The sequence below is a fragment of the Pelophylax lessonae genome (assembly GCF_965119305.1).
Source record: "Pelophylax lessonae genome assembly, chromosome: 2".
NCBI lineage: Eukaryota > Metazoa > Chordata > Amphibia > Anura > Ranidae > Pelophylax > Pelophylax lessonae.
This window is the reverse complement of record NC_138769.1, coordinates 128,611,161-128,627,190: the sequence shown is the minus strand read 5'-3', so window position 1 is coordinate 128,627,190 and position 16,030 is coordinate 128,611,161. Positions and strand designations below refer to the sequence as shown.

Genomic DNA, 16,030 nt, shown 5'->3' with positions numbered 1-16,030 from the left:
TGAAGACTATGTGAGGGGCGGCGACTGTCGGAGGACGTAAGAGAAAACTGAATTTTTGTAAAATCTTACCGTAAAATTCCTTTCTCTGAGTCCTCCGACAGTCGCCGCCCCCGCCCCTCTTTTGGTTTTTTTTTCTTGTACACCTACTGCCATGCTACCAAACTGAGTTGGGATGGCTTACCTCAGGGGGGTATTGACCAGTGGGACAGCCCCCATGGGTGTGTCTATGCTAAAATCTTTTTGTTTCTAACAAGTCTTATGCCTAGCTACTCCTGCGGAGCGGAAGTCAATACCCATTGGTGAAGACTATGTGAGGGGCGGCGACTGTCGGAGGACTCAGAGAAAGGAATTTTACGGTAAGATTTTACAAAAATTCAGTTTTTCTTGCTCCTCTAGGATACGGCCATCTTAGTGGCTCCACCACCAAGATAACCAGCTGGTTATCCTACACTCTACTATCTACATTGCTGGATTATATACTGAACAAAATTTTAAAGGCAACACTTGTTTTGCCCCATTTTTCATGAGCTGAACTCAAAGATCTAAGAAAACTGGGATACATCCATGAAGAGAACACCTCTCCAAAGTGCCAGACGCGTGAGCATTTGCCAACTCAAGTCGGCTACGATGATGAACTGCTGTCAGGTCGAGACCCTGATGAGGATGACGAGCATGCAGATGAGCTTCCCTGAGACTGTTTCTGACAGTTTGTGCAGAAATTCTTTGGTTTGCAAACCGATTGTTGCAGCAGCTGTCCAGGTGGCTGGTCTCAGATGATTTTGGAGGTGAAGATACTGGATATGGAGGTCCTGGGCTGGTGTGGTTGCACGTGGTCGGCGGTTGTGAGGCCGGTTGGATGTACTGCCAAATTCTCTGCAACGCCTTTTGGAGACGGCTTATGGTAGAGAAATGAACGTTCAATTCATGGGCAACAGCTCTGGTGGACATTCCTGCAGTCAGCATGCCAATTGCACGCTACCTCAAAACTTGCGACATCTGTGGCATTATGTTGTGTGATAAAACTGCACATTTTAGAGTGGCCTTTTATTGTGGCCAGCCTAAAGCACACCTCTGCAATAATCATGCTGTCTATTCAGCATCTTGATATGCCACACCTGTGAGGTAGATGGATTATCTTGGCAAAGGAGAAGTGCTCACTAACCCAGATATAGACAGATTTGTGAACAATATTTGAGAGAAATAGGCCTTTTTATATAGTAAATGTCTTAGATCTTTGAGTTCAGCTCATGAAGAATAGGGGAAAAAACTAAAGTGCTTCGTTTATAATTTTGTTTCGTGTAGTTCATGTTGGATGTGGTAGTTAGTCTCAACCTTCTTATTTCTGATTATAGCATGTTTCATTTGTAGCACTGCCCCCGTAAGGACTGCCAGATTTCACATTTTCGGGTCCCCCTGAGTTATCAGCATACATAAATGTCAGTTTCAAGTCCTTACATTCTACTTCCTTGGCTTGCTACAATAATCAGTCCAGGGGTATTTTGGTTGTTTTGTGTTTATTATAAATTAGGGATAGGAAAAGGGAATAGTGGGATACTCCAAATCAACTCTGCACAAGTGGTTAAGGACTCTTATCTTCAGGTACACCCAGGCTGTTGATTCACCCTGCCACTATGGATGAATTTGGGAATTTAGTCTCTTTTCCTAAGACGACTTGGTGGACTAGCAATTATCTTCAGGACATTCTTACTAGCATCCTCTTTTGCTTCGCTGCTGACACCCATCCACTGGCTATCCTACACGTGGGGTGGCCCCCCTCAGGTCAGGCCCCTTGACACGACTCCCTGTACTCACGATACTGTGGTCCCGGGGTCTCCAATGTCTCCCCCCTCAGTCAGCTCTCCTGGACCTCTGGGTTCAGTTCCTCTCATCTGTTCCTCTGGCCCTCAGGATGACCTTCTGCGACCGCATGCCACTGCTACAGAGGAGGAGGCAGCCGCCCCCTCCCTCCGGTACTCTGCTTTCCAGCCAAAGATCCCGCAGCACATGTGCTCTTGGCTTTTATACAGTATCTCAGAATGCACCGAGGCAACCTGCCCCCTGCCAATCACCAGGATTGTATCAAAGCCTATGCATCCATTTGTCAGGTTTCCTTCCACTGTCCAACATGTCTCCCTATTGGGCCAGTGTGAAAAACTCCTCTGAACATAATGAATTGCATACTGAGCACAATGAGAAGACCTCACTAACAGATCCTGCTCTCTGGTAGGCAGAGAACAATATAGATTTACCTGCAGCCCCTCTGGTAAGCAGATAAGGCTCAAAACTATACTCTCTCACTAACACCTACCTAGGAGGGTGCTACGGATTAAAATCAGAGGCTAGCCTTAAAGTAGAACTACCCATAACAACTTCTACCCATAACAACTTGATAAAAAATAATGTTCTTTAGCAAGGAACATACATTCTACATTAATAATTACTGTATGCTACCAAAAGTAGTGTGTTCTGTAAATTGCCTCCAGCAGTGTTCTTGTTTGTTCTTGCTAGAGGCTGCCATTATGCTGAAGCCCTGAGCCTCTGAACAGCAGTAAATCATGAAGCGGAACTAAACCCATAAATTTGCCAGTTTCAAAAAACAGTTTGATTTGATTGTGTCCTCAACACAATCAAATCAATTATGACTGGTGTCATAACTGATCAAATGTGCAGCACCATGGCAGTCTCGTTCAAACAGAAGCATCTTTCTTGGTTGTAAATGATAGGAGAGTATAATTCTGCTTTAAGGCTGTCAGCAAATTGGCCTCTACAAACTCAGCAGTGCCTAAAATGGAGAGCAACTGAGCATGGGCAGAACAGGGTGAGGCAGTATTACTGGATTTTAAACAGTATAGGGACTTTTTTATGTTTTACATAGCAATACCTGCAAAAATGGCCAGACTGAAGTGATCTAGCAGGACTTAATTTACTAACTAAAGTTCCACTTTAAAAGATCAGAGGTGGTGGTGACACCTTCAGCAAGGAGGCCATAGTGTCTCTGAAACATTGGTGGTTTTGATGTCCTCTATGCTGTCATTGCAATTAAGATCTCAGTAAAGATTTGAAGTCTTTAATTATTAATGTGCTGCCCATTTTTAGTCTTGGATTCCACTGTATCAACATAGGCCGTGCATCCTTCTTAAAGTGGTTGTAAACCTTTAAGTATCCCCAGTGAAGTGACTGGCCTCGGGTGATACACAGAGGTGAAACAAATTCTACATAAGTTGTACCTGTTTATCTGTCGTCTTCTCTACTGTACATCTGTTCAAAGACCAAAATGTATAAAGCTTGTCTGAGCTGTCAAAAAAAAAAACAGGGGGGCGGAGGGCAGAGGGCAGAAATTACACTCTGCAGAGCTCAGTGAGGAGAGTTCTGACAGCTGGTTGGATGAAAGGAACACACCCCCTTTACACAGCACACAGGAACAGAGCTTTGGCTGTCAATCAGCTGGAGATTCCTTCCCTGTTACCTCTTTTCTCTTGGTGTCAGCAAAACTTGTCAGAAGTAGTTCTGGCTGAATTTTCAGGCTTCTCTTTTATTGGATGAGCTGCCAGTTCAGATTCTGAAGACAGCACTACCTCCTATCTAAACCAGTAACACTATCTTTAGGCAGGTAAATATGAAACATGCAATGCAAAACAGCATTAGCCACGTGATTCCCCCTAGTTCTAAAGCTGGCCATACACTAATAGATTTTTTTGTGCTCAGCATTCAGACGACAGGGCCATTCATATAGTGAGTTTCACTGTGTTTGGCCAATGTAGCTATTGACCTAGCCTGGGGGAGTGCTAGATAAATATATGAAATGTTTTCCCAGCAGATTACTTTCAGTGCAGTTACACTTTTTTTTGTAAACCACCAGACTCCTTCTTAAGCTGGCCATACGCTGATCCAAATTCAATCAGTGTGTGGCCTCCCCTGCTCAACAAAAGGGAAAAAGGAAATTATTTAATCAACTTACTGTGCCTTAAAAAAGTATTCATACCCCTCAAAATTTTCCACATTTTGTCACATTGCAACCAAAAATGTAAATGTTTTTATTGGGATTTTATTTGATAGACCAACACAAAGTGGCACATTATTGTGTAGTGGAAGGAAAATGTTAAGGCTACATTCACACCTGAGCGTAGCGTTTTTGCGCGTTTTTAACCGCGATTTTACCGCAATTTTTTACCGCGATTTTACCGCAATTTTTGTGCAGGCGTTTTTAGATTGAATAAAGACCAATGGAAAACGCCTGTAATCTGCCCAAAAAGAAGCTCATGTACTTTTTTGAGCATTGGGCGTTTTGCTCACAGCGTCAAAACGCTCAGATGTGAACAGGGGCCATTGAAATGAATAGGATTTGTCTTGTTGGGCGTCTTGAGAGCTGATCCTAGAGCAGAAAAACTCCCCAAAAACGCCCCAAAACGCCTACATGTGAACGGAGCCTAAATGGTTTTCAAATGTTTTTACAAATAAATATGTGAAAAGTGTGGCGTGCAATACCACTAAAACAAATTACAATGACTTATGATATGCAAATAAATCATAAATATGCACAATAAAATCAGCAAATACGTTAAAACATGACACGTCTGTGATTCCAGTGTCAGTGTTATAAACAATAGTGTGCATATACAACAGTGTTATATGCAATATTAACACATAATAAGCAAAGTCCAAAAGTACTAAACGAAAGAATTAGTACAAAGTACAAAGAATATTTTGTGAGTTCAATACAAAGATTGCATAACACCTCCAGTGCCCCTCCACCTTCACCTCCACTTTGACGTTCCGCAGATCAACATGTGCCTTACCCTTTAAGGGGAATAAAAATCCTCTGGTGGGTAGATAAATACTTATTTAATGCATCCACCATGTTCTATAACAATCCTTAGTGGTGGTGCTCAAAAAAAGAATCAGAAAAACTGACATAGTGCTGAATCGTTTAAAAATCTCTTAAATAAAAAACATAAAAAAGGTAAAAACTCCCATTTTACAGTGCACTGGCTCTGGTGCACTCAGACAGCATGCATAGCACATCTAGGGTTTGCAGTCCTCTTAAGGATCACTTGGATGTTATAACAGCAACCAACAAACAGGGTACAAGCTTCCTCTGTGTGTGTGTGTGTGCTAACTTAAACAGGCCCCGCCCCGACATGTTTCGTCACACGTCACGTGACTTTTTCAAGGAGTATGTGACCCAGTGGCATCCTAAGGGCACCATTTTGTTGTAGCCCAACGTAGACTCTCATAGACAAGAATGCAGGTGCCATTTTGTTGCAGTCTGCCTAAGTAATTTTTCTTTGTTTCCCCTATTCTCTATAAAGGGAAAAGGGAAGGACTATCAGCGGCTATTTTCCTGAAGACCAGAGAGTGGGAGATTAAGGGACCTTCCTAATGAAGATGATTAACCCCCATGAGAACTAAGTACTAAATGATCTAAACAGGCTTCTCGTGTATTTTAGACTAAATGTATACCATGTATGCTATAGCCACCAGCAATGATCATTGTACTGTAACGATGGGGAAACCTCCCACTGTCAGGATACATTAGCGCAGCAGGAGGAATTCCCCCATCAACACCGACTGTGTTATTGGGGGAATGGAGCAACTTTCTTTCCTTTAACCCATGGAGGAGAGAGAAAGGAGGAGGATGAACGCAACTTTCAGTTGTAGGTTAAAGTAGAACTATAGGCAAAACTTTTTTCTTTTTCATTTTAGTAAGGGAGGGTTATATCCCCTGTCAGTTTTTTCAGCCATCTGTGTCCCATTGTGGAGATTTACCTTCACTTCCCATCCCCTAGCCCAGTCATGGCGAACCTTGGCACCCCAGATGCATGAGCATCATGGGAAATGTAGTTCCAAAACATCTGGGGTGCCAAGTTTTGCCATTACTGCCCTAGCCAAACAGGAAGTGAGAGGAAATCACAGCAAATTAAAGGGAAATACTTGGGGCCCAAGGTCATCAGAACTAGTGTCCTCATTGGAAGATTTCCCCGCTATTACTTTTCTGGAGACAACCAAAAATGTAAGAATTTTATTTTACTTTCACTTTCAATGATAATGGTAAACGGGGGCACAGACAACAATAAAAACTCTCCACTCTATCCAAAACAAAGTTTTGCCTTTAGTTATACTTTAAGTTCTGCTTTAAGTGTTAGGGTTAAGTGTAGGGTAAGGGTTAAGGGAGGGGGATTAGCAGTTAGGGCATTATTTTAGGGTTATCTTAAATGGAAATATGTCAGCCAGAGTAATATAAACATTTTCATAACAAAATTAATTTTAGGTTAGACTAAAGATCAAATTGTTGATTTTCTCTTCATTGTTAGTTTACTATTACATAATCTTCATGTTGATTTGGAACTAGGAGAACCAGAGACATCTGTAGGTTAGACACGTGATGTATACTGAAAATATGTTTTCAAATATGACATTTCAGTGTCACAGCTGTCAGCTGTCTCTGCTTTCTAGGGATCTGTCCCAGATTTGAAAGGTTTGCCCTTGGAAATGTCCCTGATTTTCCATGCTCTGTAAAATGTAATCTTTTCTGCAAGTCAGATTAAACTTTAAGAATCTTTTAATGCTTCATATGTCTCATAAAATGGAACTTCACTCTCTCAATCAACATTGACTATTTTTTATTCCTTATGCTGCTAGCATTAGTAAATAGATATGTACCGTATTTATCGGTGTATAACACGCGCCGGCGTATAACACGCACCTAAATTTTAGGGCAGAAATTTCAGGAAAAAAGCTGAAATTTAATATAAACAGCTTTAAACTCAGAACATTTTTTTTAAATTAAATGTAGTCTTACCAGTGCCCACAAATGCAGCCTCATCAGCGCAGTGTCCTTAAATGCAGCCTCGCCAGTGCAGTGCCCATACATGCAGCCTCGTCACTGCAGTACCCATACATGCAGCCTTGCCAGTGCCCATACATGCAGCCTCGCCAGTGCCCATACATGCAGCCTCGCCAGTGCCCATACATGCAGCCTCACCAGCGCCCATAATTGCAGCCTCGCCATCGCCAGTGCCCATACATGCAGCCTTCGCCAGTACCCATAATTGCAGCCTCGCCAGTGCCCATAATTGCAGCCTCGCCATCGCCAGTGCCCATACATGCAGCCTTCGCCAGTGCCCATACATGCAGCCTTCGCCAGTGCTCATACATGCAGCCTTCGCCAGTGCCCATACATGCAGCCTTCGCCAGTGCTCATACATGCAGCCTTTGCCAGTGCCCATAAATGCAGCCTTCGCCAGTGCCCTTAATTGCAGCCTCGCCAGCGCCCATAATTGCAGCCTCGCCAGCGCCACTATACACATCACTTTTAAAAATCTCCAGAAAGCAGCTACTAGAGGTAGAAGGGGGCGGGCGGCGCCGAGGAGAAGGAAGGATGCGCTCTCATCGGAAGTCCCGGCGCCTATGATTGACGTCGGCATAGGAGGCGGGACTTCCGATGACAGCGCGTCCTTCCTTCTCCTCTGCGCCGCCTGCCCCTTTCTACCTCTCGGCGCCGCTCGCCCCCTTCTACCTCTCAGCGCTGCTTTCTGGACATTTTTTTTTATATCAGCGTATAACACGCACAGCTACTTTTTCCTCCATTTTTAGGAGGAAAAAGTGCGTGTTATACGCCGATAAATACGGGTATCTATTCTTTAGTTTTTTTCTCATTGGTATTGGGTCCAACCTAACCTTTTGCCCAACGCATAGATTACTTTGCATCAGTCCCTGCCCAAGAATTACCTTACCATCTAATGTGCCTGCCACAATCATACAAGCACACCCCAGGGCTAAAATTAGTAGATGCCAGTTAACCAAACAGCGTTTTCTTGTGAGAGCAAACTAGAACATCGGAGAGTACACACAAATATTAGGAAATTATGAAAACTCAATGTCCTTGGTGAGAGTTGGACATGGAATTTTGTGGCTACCACTGTGTTACATATTTCTCTTATGTGATTGCCTTGTGTCTTTACATCAGCCTTTACCTATCAGGGTTTAGTGGAACTCTAAGGTTCCTCCAGAAGTGACTAGGAGTTTGTTGAGAAATTAGCACTTTCTTGTCTAAAGTCATTGACAACCAACACCAGTGATCTTTTTAGCTATCTGTAAGGGGGGATGTTTTTCTTTTTTCTACTGGCCACCAATGTAAGTAGCATTCTTCCCACTGATAACCAGTGTAGGGAGAACTTCTCCCAATGATCACAATGTAAGGTTGCCTTTCTCCCACTGACTATCAATGTAAAGGAACGTTTTCATTTCTTTTGTGGCAATTAAAATCCGTTTAAAGGAAATGTTTAGCTTTCGTAACATGTTACATGTTACACCCTTATTTAGGGTGTAACATATTACTGTTGCAGCAGCCCCTGCAAACCCCCCCTGATCCCCCTTTGTGAGAGCGAGTGGGGGATCTGGCCAGGGTGAACTGCCAGGGTGCTGTCGAGCGATCTAGGCAGTTCGTTGATTCTTCCTGTCAGTGTGTAATTGCCTGCCTGTATGAGGTACAAGTAGACAGCTTTAAGTGGAGTTTTGCCCCCCCCCCACACTAAAAGAATTCAAAATCAGCAGGTACAAATACTGTAGCTGCTAACTTTTAATATTAGGACACTTACCTGTCCAGGGATCCAACAATGCCATCACCCCAGCCGATTTTCAGGACAGCTTTCGGGTGCTGCCGCTGCCATTCGTGGTAAGGGAAACCAGCAGTGAAGCCTTTTCGGCTTCACAGCTGGTTCCCTACTGCGCAAAGCATGCTGCACTTTCTAACTGGCCCTGCGGCGGCGGAAGGAGGAGGGCGGTCAAACTTCCGAGGTACCTCCCCCTGACGGGGACACACGGAAGTGGGGACGGGATGGGTACCTGTCAAAAAACGGTACCTGTTCCCCCTTCCCCCTGAAAGGTGCCAAATGTGGCACCAGAGGGGGGGAGGAAGCAGATGAACGGAGCTTCCACTTTTGGGTAGAACTCCACTTTAAACAGTCTGCAAGAGCCCTGCATAGCACTCGTGATCTTCTGATCATAGGTGCAATGTTTTAAGACGCCTAGTATAAAAAAAAAAAAAAAATGCAAATTTTTTACCTGCAAAAAGATGTGCATTTTTTTTTTAAGGTGAACTTATCCTTTAAATTCAATAATATTACTAAAAATAATTTTGGTATATACAACAGACCTACCTTTGCCACATTCCTCAGAGTTGGTTCACACTGGGGCGGCACGACTGTCCTACTTCGGGGGCGACTTGTGCATTCCCATGCACCACGACTTTGGCGCGATTTGCAGGGACTTCACATAATGGAAACCTATGCAAGTCGCTCCGAGGTCGCCCCGAAGTAGTACAGGACCCTTTTTCTAAGTCGGAGCGACTTGTGTCGCTCCTATTAGAATGGGTCCTGTAGCGGTCAGTGGACCGCGAGGGAGCGCGACTTGTCAGGCTGACAAGTCGCCTGACAAGTCGCGCTAGTGTGAATCGAGACTTATTCTTTTATTTATTTTTTATGTTAACTCACCTGTCACACACCAGTGTACCCTGATCTTTAGAAATAGTAATTTTCATCAGGGGTTTCCTAAGACTTCAAAGTTACTTTGAGGGTTTATCGATGTTAAAGATGTTGAAAAATCTGCTTTAAACTATTGATTAGCTATTGTCACAAATGATTATTTCATCAAAATAGTAAGTATCACCCTCTTATTGTATGTGAAATCATACTAATTACTTAATGTCTTCCGGCAGGTTGTGGGAACTCCATGTTACATCTCTCCAGAACTATGTGAAGGAAAGCCCTACAACCAGAAAAGTGACATCTGGGCACTCGGATGTGTCCTTTATGAACTTGCAAGTCTTAAAAGGGCATTTGAGGCACCGGTAAGAGCAAATCTTGATTAACTGTGCCTTATGGTGTCACCCCTGTCTTCATTTAGGACAGACAAAGCTATTTTAGAACTTTACGTATCAGAGAGCACATTGAAACTTGTAGATAGATACCATCTGGTTTGGGGTTATAAACTCACAAGACATGGATCAGTGGGATCTTCTAAGGGAAAAGCCAGACATACAGTCTGAGGAGACCCATTTAAAAAAAAATCCTGTGAAAATGACCAGAAATACAAAGCAATGTATTTATGAATGTTGCAGTATAAGGTTCCTTATACATAAAACGAGTCTGACCACCTCATGATTTTCTGTAGAATGATTGGGGTGCAAAGTGGACAATCACATCAGTTGATTTTTTTTTTGTGGTTATGACTTTTGTAGACATCATAGCAGCAGTCTCATTTTAGAAAAACAGTAGTGATTTTACTAGAAAAATGGATAACCGGTAATTCTTTCCCCAAAATTGTTCTGTTTAGAGGTGTCTGTACAGTTGTTACTGTACTGTACTTTGTAGGACGTAAAAAGCTAGAAATATGAAACAGTCTGAGAGTGGATAACATATTTCAGAGGTACAAAATCATGTTTACTGAAGCTTATGAAGTTACTGTTTAACCTTCCTAATACTGAGACTTTACATTTTTGCTTGCGACACGAAACCTAAGACTCCTTCTACAAGAGTAAGGTCCGGGTGACAGTTTCATGCAAGTGCAGCCAAACAACCCTGTGTAATGTTTCCCTGTGGAAATAACTTATCTTTCAAAGTATCTCAGTGACAGGTTCACACCTGATACCTGAACCTTTATTTTTCTGTGAAATATCATTACTTCCAGACAGTTATGTTATCTGGTCACCTTTTGACTCCGTGTTTCTGGGAACTGTTTTGTGACATGGCCAATTGCCACATTTTATTTGAAGTGCAGTATAATTATAGGATTTTTTTTTTTTTTAAAGTGAGGCCCAGGTTTACTCAGTGTTCATTTAATTCTCGGTGAGCCTCCACTATAATCTATTCTAGATGAAAAAATACCAAGTTAATTTGATAGTGCAGTAGAAAAACATGTAGGCTTTTGTGACATTTAAATGGCATCTATGTAACCCTATTGTCCAGTACATTAGGTTGTTATCCAGCTCATTTGTTAGCTGTCACCTTATCTTTTTTTTTTTCAAGAAAAATAAATCTTTATTGAGCATAAGAAAGTCATTGTACAAGTAACATGCCGCAGTATAACACATAAGCAAGACATCCAGTACAATGAAAAAAAATGTAGAAAACAAGCACAGCATTGTAAAACAGGAGCAAACTATAAAGGCAATGTGCTATCTCGCAGTACATGGAAATATGCTCAAGAACCGCCATAACAGAACAGGAAGCTGTCACCTTATCTAGTAAAAGCTGCAACTGGGTAATACTGATATTTATCCACTTCAGTAGGTATGGCAGGTACAGTCAGTGTGTTGTTGTCATCTAAGGACCTTATAAGTGTTTTTTTTGGCCACTTTCATTGTTCATCACTATTAGGAAATTAAATTTGGGGATTTTTTTCAGTTGAGCTTACCAGTTTACACATCTAGGGCCAATATCAATTCATCTGGTCTGTGCTCTGGCAAATTTGCTGTCTATCTTGTTATGTCAGATGGAAAAATCATATTTCTCTTTCGTTCATCGATGGACACAGCGCTCCATAAATCATAACTACTGGGTTATATTGCCTCCTCTAGGAGTTAGACTAGGCAGAACAAAAAAACACCTGACTACGCCCATGGGCCGTCCTCAGCTTGGTATATAAACCCCCCCCCCCCCCCTCTGCTCCAGGTAATCAGTTTTAATCTGTCTAGTCAGGAGTAAGGATCTAGGCTCCTGGGTGGGATCTCTGGTCCTAGCAATTGTTTCTCCTCCCTTACATCTTTTTTTTTTTCTCTCGGGAGATCTACAATCAACTGCCGGGCTGGGCTGGATAATCGAGATCCAGTGGTCCCCCCAGCCCAGCCAGCGAGCGCGTGCAGACCGCAGCTACGCACTTGGTCAGCCATGACATAGTCTCATGGACAGAGGCTGGCCTGTGAGTTAAACTTCTCGCAGGGTTGCATACGACCGGCTTTGGTCTGAGTTGCAGTGGTCCCTTGGCCAACAGCTCCCCTACTTCGGTGGTGAGGATTCTGTCTGGGGCACTACCTGCACCATAGAAGGGTAAATACATTTTCGCTCCTCCCCTTTTGGTGTTTTTTTGGGGTGGACGCGGGTAACCTCCAGTGACGGTCGGATCTGCCTGCAGGTACCCTCCTCCCATCCTGAAATCCCTCAGTGAGCTAGGCTTCCCCCACTCCCTTTCCCCCCTGGAATCTGGTGGGGGTCCCAGGGCAGAGAATGCAGCAGAAACCCCTGGGGTCTCCCCTGCTATCCCCACTCTGTAAGGGTCCTGGGATAGTGTTTGTCTTGCCCTGGTAGTCTCAAGGGGTCCCAGTGTAGGAGACCCCTAGGTGCATGCCCTAATTTTTGCAGTGTGGGTATAGTGCAGGGGGGTCCCAGTGCAGAGACTGGTGCAGAGTGCACAGTGGAGTCTACTCTAACGTGTGTCCTATCTTCGGTGGGGTGCCCCTTGCAGAGGGTGCAGCATAGCAGAGGGCGCAGGGAAGATCCTGGCAGCATACTTCAGTGTTTTTAGCTGATGGTGGCCATTTTCCTTTAGTCTGGCTGGTGTACAGGTGGCAGCCATGTTTGTGTAGCCCCATGATGTCACAGGGGCCATTTTCCCTTAGTCCGGGAGACATTGGAGACGACCGAAATCTCTTGGGCATGCCGAAGCTCCTCCTCTTCCTCCTCAGTTTCCTCTTCCTGTGCCCGGAACATATGAACAGGGATGGCGTCCATGATGATGCTGGGTTCGAATTCTTGGTGCTCCTCCGGTCGGTAGGGTGAGTCCTTGAGGGTCCTTGTTATCTCGCTCTCTCTGCTGATAGGTACCCTGAGCCTTGAGGGGATCCTTTAGTGGTGCCAAAAGATCGTTTTTGTACTGCAAGGTCTTCCTTTCCTTATGGAGCCTCAGGGTTACATCTCCCCCACTGACTCCCTCATGGAGGTGGCAGGTCCATCGGAACCCCTGCTTCCCATGGTTGCACTGCATGTGGGCAAAGGCCCAGGAGGAAGCGTCCCCCGCCTTCCCCTGCTAAGTCTGTCTCATCTGATTCTGAGCCTGATGCCGCCATGGACGCGGCCCGTCCAGGGGGACTTAATATCACACCCCCAGATCCATCCAGTAGCGGGGATGATTTATCCATGGTCACAGCAGCAAATAAAAAGAGAAGACGTACTTATCACTGCAGTGCGTGAGACTTTACAAAGTGAGGAAGCGGCTGATGTAGCCACGGACGTGGCTGTGTCATTTGGTATGCATAAGTCACCTTGTACTAAAAAGGTGTTTCCTTATGTGCCTTATTTTGACAGGTTTTCCTGTAAGGAATGGGAACAACCAAAATTACCCTTTGTGGTCCCCAAACGTTTTGCTTTACATTACCCTTTTGAGGAGTCACTTTTAAAAAAGTGGACTAGTTCACCAGTGGTAGACCCTCCTGTTTTCAGGTCGAATAAAGCAACCATGATCCCAGTAGAAGAATCCCCGTCCTTTAAGGACCCGGCTGACAGGAAAGCAGAGACATTGGCACGTAGCATGTTTACTATGGCTGGTTTGGCATTGTGGCCAGTCTTTGCCTCAGCCCTGGTGTCTCAGACCCTAACTAAATGGGCCAAGCTTTTGTGCCAGGGCCTGGGGAGTAAGCAGGTCCCTGCTGCTTATGTTGATTTAGTGGACCAGTTGGTCCATGGGCTACAGGTTATTTGTGATGCAGCTTTGGATACAGCTCCTGTGCTGTCCAAATTTTCTGTTTCACCAGTGGTGATTAGGCTCATGCTGTGGCTTAGGAATTGGTCCGCAGACCAAGCCGCTAAGAAAACTCTCATTGATCTGTCCTTTCAAGGCAATCGCCTGTATATGGCTACCCTGGATGACATAATTAAAGCGGTTGTAAACCCTATAAAAAAAAAAAATAAAAAAAAAAAACCTGCAAGACAAAGGCATAATGAGCTAGTATGCATCGCATACTAGCCCATTATGTGTAACTTACCTTAAAACGAAGCCCCGACACGGACCCCCGGACATCGATGCGGGCGTTGCCATGATCCCTCGTCGTCTCTTCCGGGTTCGGCGGCTCCGGCGTGCTGATTGGCCGGAAGAGACTGCTCCAGCGCGCTGATTGGCCGGAGCCGCGATGACGTCACTCCCGCGCATGCGCGCGGGAGTGATTTTTCCGGCAAGCTCCCGGCAACTTAATTGAAGGTCCCCCCGGACCTTCAGAGCGCATGCGCCGCTCGCGCGAGCGGCTGCATGCACTGTAAATATCTCCTAAACCATGCCGGTTTAGGAGATATTATTTGTACCTACAGGTAAGCCTTATTATAGGCTTACCTGTAGGTAAAAGTGTCAAAAAGCGGGATACAACCGCTTTAAGGGTATCCCGTGGGAAAGAGTTCCTTCCTGCCACAGTCAAGGAAAGGGAAGGAGCCTCGTCGCAGGCGGGGGCCCTCCTTCTCGGCCCATAGAAAATTATTTTGTGCTTCTGGGATGAAGAATAAGGGAAATAGATCTTTTAAATCTTCCACGGGAGGTTCCAAACAACCTTGGTCTAGTAAGCCTAGAGCTAGCTTCTCCGGACCCTCAGACAAGAGCCCTTCAGCATAAAGGTCTGTCCTCACCCATTATTGGGGTGGGGGGACAACTTCGCTGGATTCCAGCCCCGTGGATGTTTTTTGAGGGCGTCAAGGAGATCCGCAAAATGTTTCTTTTGGTGGTACCCAGAAAGGGGGGCAAAGTTTGTTCTTTTTAGGTTTTTTAGGTCCTGAGTCTTCTTGTGCGGATTTAACTCCTGCAAAGGTTCAGATAATGTCCGAACTACCTAAGGTCCCCACTTGCCTTGTCCAGGGAATTGAATTACCTAGGCCTAATTTCAGGAACCACAGGCCGTGATTCACCGGCTGCTGTCACACAAATAGTTCTCTCTCCCGATTTGCATACAGGTTCTGAGTCTGGTGGTATCCACCTTTAAGACAGTTCTGTTTGCACAGTCCTACATGCAGTTTCAGCTCCACAGGAGGATACCGAAGTTCGTGGTGAGATCACGAGTTCCTCTGGCAGAAGCTGCAGGCGTCCAAGGGCTACGGTAAGGCCAGTATCATCCTCGGCTCAGGCTTCTTCCGCAGTTCCTGTGAGGAATCAAGGGCGAGGATCCTCCAATCAGTCTGGTGGCCATAAAGGTCCCTTAGGGGCTTTCTCTAAGAGAAGACTAGTTGTTCTAAGGGCTAATCTACCATCCTACTTTACAGTCCCTGGTTTTAATGGAGAGATAGAGGTTTGTCTGGATCAGTGATCCCTACTATAGTGAAGGCGAGGAAGTCGTCTTGAAGCAAGATATACCATTGTACGTGGAAAGCGTACATTTCTTGGTGTGAGTCAATTGGCGCTCCTCCTCGATCCTTTTCTGTGGCTCGGATCTTAACCTTTCTTCAACAGGGCATTGATCAGAAGTTGGCCTTGAGTACGATTAAGTACCAGGTGTCTGCCCTGGCAATCTTCTTTCAGCGACCCCTAGCCACGCAGTCTTTAGTTTGTACCCTCATTCAGGGGGTTTCAAAATGTGGCTCCACCTGTACGGTCTCTTTTGCCACCATGGGATTTAAATTTAGTGCTTTCAGTTCTCCAGAAACCTCCATTTGAGAATATTTGGGAGATTCCCTTGTCTACGTTATCCCAGAAGGTGACATTCTTGGTGACTATTACCTCGGCCCGTAGGATATTGGAATTAGCAGCATTATCCTGTCGCAGTCCCTATTTGGTGGTCCATAGGGATAAATTGGTTCTTCGTCTCTGTCCATCATTCCCGCCCAAATTTGTCTCTGACTTCCACTTGAATGAGGACATTGTGTTGCACTCCTTGTGTCCCAAGCTGGCTCATCCCAAGGAATTTGCTTTGCATACCTTGGATGTGGTTCATGCGATTCGGGTGTATCTGGCAGCTACTGAGTCCTTTCAGAGGGCAGACTCGCTTTTTGTGGTTATGGACGGACCAAGAAAAGGGCTGGCCGCTTCTTCAGGTACCATCTGCAGATGGATCAGGCAGACGGTG

At 44.8% G+C, this 16,030-nt stretch overlaps 1 protein-coding gene across 1 annotated transcript in view; it reads left to right on the top strand.

Annotated features, from left to right (window-relative positions):
* NEK8 (NIMA related kinase 8) overlaps positions 1-16,030 on the top strand; it is a 112,949-nt gene that overhangs the window by 43,046 nt on the left and 53,873 nt on the right. The window contains exon 4 of the mRNA XM_082246900.1: positions 9,716-9,847. Coding sequence (XP_082103026.1) covers positions 9,716-9,847 — 132 coding nt within the window. The remainder of the gene's footprint in view (positions 1-9,715; positions 9,848-16,030) is intronic.